This window comes from Passer montanus, unplaced genomic scaffold, assembly GCF_014805655.1.
Source record: "Passer montanus isolate IOZ18808 unplaced genomic scaffold, ASM1480565v1 scaffold89, whole genome shotgun sequence".
NCBI classification, from domain to species: Eukaryota; Metazoa; Chordata; class Aves; order Passeriformes; family Passeridae; genus Passer; species Passer montanus.
The window spans coordinates 564,575-570,728 of NW_024374256.1; the positions used below are offsets into that span (position 1 = coordinate 564,575).

Consider the following 6,154-nt stretch of genomic DNA (forward strand, 5'->3'; position numbering starts at 1 on the left):
CGGGAGCGGCCGGACCGGGAGCGCACGGCGGGGCCGGGCCGGCACCGGAGCGCCGCGTCCTGCCCGCGCCCAGTCGGTACCGGAGCGCCGGCGGGGGGTGAGCGGGGCCGGGGCTGCGCACCGGGGAGGGAGCGGGGAAGGGCGGCGGATGGAGCGGGGATGGAGCGGGAAAGAGCAGGGTCAGAGCGGGAGATGAGCGGGGGATGAAGCGGGAAGGGCAGGACACGGGGATGCAGCGGGGATGGAGCGCGGAAGGCGGCGGGTGGGGATGGGGAAGGACCGGGAAAAGGCAGCAGCCGGCGGGGCTGGGCTGGAGCTGCGGGCAGCGGAGGGTGCCGGGAGGGAGGGGGGGTAGGACCAGGTGGGAGCAGGACCCGGGGGGGCCACACCGGCCCCGTGGGCCCCCGCAGAGCCGTGCCCGCTCCCCGCTGCCTCCTGCACCTGCTGCCCCCCCGCCCGTGCCGCAAGCCCGGCTCCAACCCCCGCAGCCCCGGCCCCGCCGCTCCCCGGGCACCGAACCCCGCCCGGCCCCGCAGCCCCCCAGCCCCACGGTCCCCCAAAAGCAGGGCGCGGGCTGAGCCCCTCGGGGCTACCGGGGGAGCGGCGGTTTTTGGGCCGCGATTCATTTTTTCGCAGCTTTTCAATGGGGGGTGAATGACTCATGGAATCCTTTCTCCGTTTCTTTCAATGTTTTTTTGGGTCTCTTTGTTCCTGTTTTGCTGATTAAATGATGGGAATAAGGAAAGGCTCGGCGTGATGGAGGCGGCTCCTGCGCCGCGGCACATCGGTTGTAGGAGTCTCAGGCATTTTTCCTGGCCGTGCTAGAGGACACAATGAGATTTATTTTAAATATGTCTCATGCAAGGTGCTTATTTGCCCAGCGTGTGTACGCGGCACAGCTCACTCCCGGCGTGCTCCAGAAAGCCCTACCATCTTCCTCTGCCATGATTAATAAGATTTTTAAATCCATCCCCGTTCTCAGAGGGGAAAAACCTGCAGGTACAAAGGGCAGAGCCGAGCTGATGCTCCTTCTTGCACTGAGCACAAAGAAATCGAGCCCAAAAGGCTGGACTCGGCTTTGTGGCAGTGAGCTCAGGGATGCCAGCGTGAGCTTTGCTGGCAGAGTGGCAGCCGTGCCAGCATCCCCATCCCCGGGAACCCCACAAGGGGGAAACTGAGGCAGCACTCAGAACCTCCAGGAGGGCCGAGACACCCATGGTGGACGATCCCTTCTCCCCCAGCACCTGTGGCGGGGAGGCCCCGCGGCCCGTGGCCCGGTGTCAAGCGCTCTTTGCTCCTTCTCCAGGGTGCTGCTGCCCGCGGGGACGTCCTGCCCGGCCTCCTGCCCGTGCCCTGGGCCATGTCGTCCTCCGACGAGGAGACCCTCAGCGAGCGCTCCTGCCGGAGCGAGCGGTCGTGCCGGAGCGAGCGCTCCTACCGCAGCGAGCGCTCGGGCAGCCTCTCCCCCTGCCCCCCCGGGGACACCTTGCCCTGGAATTTACCCCTGCACGAGCAGAGGAAGAGGAAGAGTCAGGATTCGGTGCTGGACCCGGCCGAGAGGGCTGTCGTCAGGGTCGCAGGTAAGGCAGCGCCTTGTTGGATCCCCCCGGGGGTTCCCGGGGCTCCCCCGAGGTCACTGAGGCGCTCTTGGGGTCACCTCTGTGCCCCGCTGCTCCTCAGGGAGCCCGGGATGGATGGGGAGAGGAGGGAGGGGTGGATGTGGCGTGGTGGCCGAGGAGCAGGGTGGTGGTTTGTCTGTGCCGTGGCTTTGTCCTCTCCAGGCTCGCCCCGGGCGGTTCATCCCATCAGCACCGGGGTTAAGGGATCGTTGGGCACCTCCACCTGCGGCCTGGGTGACATTAAAATGCTTAATTAAGGACTGAATGGCTCCTCTGGTGGAACAATGCCCTCGGCTGAACTCCGGGGAGGAATTTGCCCGGGGAGGTTTGGGATTCCCGCCCGGCTGATGGAGCTGGGGCTGCTCCTTTGTGGTGCCCATCAGCAGCTCCATCGCTGTGCTCACCGCGACCTGCGGTGTCCCCGCGCGGAGGGGACAGTGCCCCGGGTGTCCCTTCGCCCGCTGTGCTGCTGACCCGCTCACAGGGAAGGGCAGGGAGGCAGAAACAAAGGCAGGGCTGGGCCCACCTCGGCCGAGGGCTCCCGGTCCGCTCTGGGGGCGGTGGGGACCCCACTCCGGCTTGGCTGGGGAGGGAGGATGGGGGACCTGCTCAGGGTGGTGCCTCCAGGCTCCAGAGCTGGCATTTGATTCTTCACCGGGGCCAAACGGCCATCAGGGGCTTTGATCTGCGTCTGCCGGGGTCTGTCCACACCTCCCGGCGCTCCCTTTGATCTGCTCCTGCCGGAGCAAACGGGGATTTGGGAATCGCGGGGATTTGGGAATCCGTGGTGCTGAGGGACCCCCGCTGAGCCCCGGCCAGGCTGGTCCTGCTCCCAGAGAAACCCAGGGCTGGCTTTGAATCTCTCTGGTGGGGTGGGCACAAGGGTGACAAACCCCTGAGGTGCCCGCTCTGCCCAGCCAGCCCCCAGTGGGTGACCAAACCAGTAGGGACACAGACTGGGAGCACTGGGGAGCAGGGACACAGCTGGCACAGGTGCCAGCAGGTCAGGGGTGGCTGGGGGGGCTGCTCCCTCCCTGCCTGCCTGCCCCGTGGCACGGGGTGCGTGGGGATCCGGCCGTGCCGCCGTGCCAGCCCGGGGATCTCGGGGCTGGAAGAACCAGTTGATTCAAATGATGGCTCTTGAGAATGCACGTCTGGGGCTGGGACAGGCAAATGTGCAGGGTGCGGCTGGCCCTGCCCCAAATCCCAAATCCCTGGGGCTGGGAGATGGAGGGGTACCAGGATCCTGCCACGTTCACTGCTTCTCATGGACCTGCTGTGCCCCAAAATCCCCATCCTCCCACGCCCAGGGATGGATTCTGCCAAGGCCCAGCCGTTCCCCAGCTCCATTTCTGCCCGGGTGCCAGTGCTTGTTGTCACCCAGCTGGATGCAGCCCGTGATGAAAGGCAGGGGGATGTCACAGAATTCGGTCTCATGCAGATTGCCCATTAAAAATAACTCGGGAGGTGCAGTGAGACAGTGCTGAGCTGGGAAAAAAAAAAAAGAGAAGAGTTCGGAGACAGTTTTGTGTCACCAAGTTTGAAAATGAGCTGAAATATTGATTCAGATCCTTGCATTATTCAGCGGGAATGTCTGCGGGGCGCTGGCTGCCCCAGGGCCTCTTCCCACTGGGATCAGGGCTGGCACCAGGGATGGGGGCCTGAGGAATGTGCCCTGGGGGACCTGGCACCTCTCAGTGAGGTGAGGGGAGGGCAGTGGGGGCTTGGCTTTTTGGGATCCCTGGGAAAAAGCAGCAGGGCCTGGGGATGGAGCCTGGGCACCCCTTGGGGCTGGGGAACCCCATCCTTGTGCCACCATGGACCTTGTGGAGATGACACAGAAGGAGTGGCACCTTTGTGGGTTTGGGGCACGCAGGGATCTTGGTTTTGAGGGCACGCAGAGATCTGGGGGGGCTCTTGCTCCTCACTATCCATGGGGTCCAGCAGTCTGTGCATCCCTTCTGGCCATCAGAGCCAAGGGAAGCAGGACACAGCCCGGGGAGGGCCTGTGGGGGCTGGGACACGCTGGCCCAGGGCTCCAGGCAGCTCTGGAGCCGTTCCCTGCTTTCCTGGCATCTCCTGGGAGGGCAGCGGTGGGAGGGGAGGGGGGAGCAGGACGTGAGGGTCGGGGGGTGACCCTTGGCCCTGCCTTGCTCTGTCCCACGCCAGGCGCTTGGCAGAGGGTGAGGGCGGGCGGGGGTGGCTGCTTTTGGGGGAAAAAAGGGCTCTTTTATCCCAAATCTGCTCGCGCCAGGGTGCTGCTGGGCTGGGGCACTCCGGGATGCCAGGGGTGAGCGGGCAGGGGTGATGGACGAGGCGTCGCTGGGGCTTTCCAAGGGCTCTTTGAAAAGGCTCCTGGGAGTCCTTTGTCACCCGGGCGCGTCACCCGCGCCGCTGGCAGCGCCGGCGCTGCCGGAGGGAGGGAGGGAGGGAGGGAGGGAGGGAGCTGCTCCTCACCCCGGCCCCACGGGAACAAGCCCCCTTGTTCTCGCTGCCTCGGCACCGGCTCGGGGCAGGTTCCGAGGAGGAACCGCTGCGTGCCAGCTGGCCGGCACACATCTCCCTTTCCCTGGGAACGCGCTTTTGGGTCACAGGGATGCGGCGGGCGCCTCTGCGGGCTCCGTGCCGGGCAGAGCCGGGGCAGCTGCGCCCCGGGGCCGCTCCCGGGGGTTCTCCGGCCGTTCCCGGGGGTTCTCCGGCCGTTCCTGGGGGTTCTCCGGCCGTTCCCAGGGGGATGCTCCGCTGGGGATGCGCGCCTGGCACCGCCGGGCACAAAGGCGCTGCCGCGAGGTCGCGGCGGTGGAAACCTTCCTCCTTCCTCCTCCCCGCGGAGGCTCTGCGGGGATGCAGCCGGGCACCCGCGCTCTGCGCCGCGTTAATTACTTTTCCTAATTAAGGCGCCACGCTGAAAGGGAGATGCCTCCAAAATCGGGATGAGGGGGGTGATTTGTGTGACCCCACCCCAGGCCGGGGGCTGCGGGAGGAGCAGGAGCAGGAGGAGGAGGACGAGGAAGATGGAGGTGCTGCCCCCGGTCCCTCTTCATTCCCTGGAGGGATGCGGGGTGCTGAGGGGGCTCGGGGGTCCCTGGGTGACGGTGGGGACACGCAGCGTGTCTGTCTGTCTGTCTGTCTGAGCGGGATGGGGCTTTTCTCGTTGCCATGGTTACCCAGCCGGGCCCTCCAGTTGCCATGGGAACGGCGCATCGGGGTGAAAAAGCAACATCTTGAGATGGCCAAAAAAGGGCCGGGGTTCGCCCCGGTGAGGGGGGCTGGGCCCGGGGGGCCGTGCCCAGGGGGTGCCCGTGGGCTCAGCGGGGTGTGGGGGGGCGCTGGGGGGGCTGCGGTGTCCCCTGGCCTGGGGACAGCCACCCTGGTGCCCTGTAGGAGCTGTTTCCAGGGGAGGCTTTGCTCCGCCAGCCCGGCTGGGTTTGGGGGGGCCGAGTGGGGTTTCCGGGGTTTGGCAGTGCCAGGCTTGGCCCTGAGCCCCCATTTCCAGAGCCGGTGGGGTTTGGCTCTGCCCCGCTGCTCCCCTTGGTGGGGCCTTTCCATCCCCTGCAGAGCCCCCGGCCCATTCTCAGAGCCCCCCTCTCCCTGCCCATCCCTCGCCAGGAGATGCTGGGGGGTCCCCACTGCCCCCGGCCCCCCCAGGCAGTGCAAGGTGTCACCCCCGGTGTCAGCCCCGCTGCCACCCCTCTGTGTCACCCTCTGGTGTCACTGCCCGTGTCAGTCACCCTCCTGTGTTGTCCCCAGTATCACTCCCAGTGTCACCCCCAGTGTCACACGCAGTCACCCCCTGACGTCGTTCCTGCTATCACAGCCATTGTCACCCCGGTGTCCCCCCAGTATAATCCCCAGTCTGTCCCCGGTGTCACCCTGGTGCCGCCCCCAGTATAATCCCCGGTGTCCCCCCGGTGTCCCCCCGGTGTCCCCGCCCGGTGCTGCCCCGAGCGGCCGCCAGGGGTCGCGGCGGGCCCGGGGCGGGTCCCAGGGGGCGGGGCCTGTTCAGGGGTGTGGCCTCAACAGGGGCGGAGCAAACACGGCCAGGTGGGCGGGGACAATTCAGATGGGCGTGGTCATAATAATTTATAACTGGGGCGTGTCCGGGGGCGTATCCGGGGGCGTGTCCCAGGGCGTGTCCCGGGGCGTGTCCCGGGCGTGTCCGAGGGCGTGTCCCGGGGGCGTGTCCCGGGGCGTGTCCCTATCACGGCAGTGTCCCCGCCCACGCGCGGTTACCGGCCCGGTGCTGGCGGGGGGGGGGGTCCCGGGAGCCATGAGTGGGTCTGGGGGCGTGTCCTGTCGGTGGGCACGACCCAAGGGCGTGTCCCCCCGGTGGGCGAGTCCCGGGACAATGGGCGTGTCCCGGGGGCGTGTCCCGGTCCCGATAGGCGTGTCCTGGGGCGTGTCCTGGTACCGGGGGCGTTTCCCGGGGCGTGTCCCGGTGCCGGTGGGCGGGCTCGGGGCGGGGCCCGGGGCCCGGTGCCGGTGGGCGGGGCCCGGTGCCGGTGGGCGGGCCCCGGTACCGGTGGGCGGGGCCC

General features: G+C 67.5%; 1 protein-coding gene across 17 annotated transcripts in view; it reads left to right on the top strand.

Moving 5' to 3' along the window:
* Window positions 1-6: 6 nt before the first annotated feature.
* The window catches only part of MACF1 (microtubule actin crosslinking factor 1), a 138,369-nt gene continuing 132,221 nt past the window's right edge, over window positions 7-6,154 (top strand). For all 17 annotated transcript variants that reach the window (XM_039733486.1, XM_039733479.1, XM_039733488.1 and 14 more), the window contains exons 1-2: window positions 7-97; window positions 1,307-1,580. In XM_039733486.1, the coding sequence (XP_039589420.1) occupies window positions 1,361-1,580 (220 nt within the window). In that variant the 5' untranslated portion in view covers window positions 7-97; window positions 1,307-1,360. The remainder of the gene's footprint in view (window positions 98-1,306; window positions 1,581-6,154) is intronic.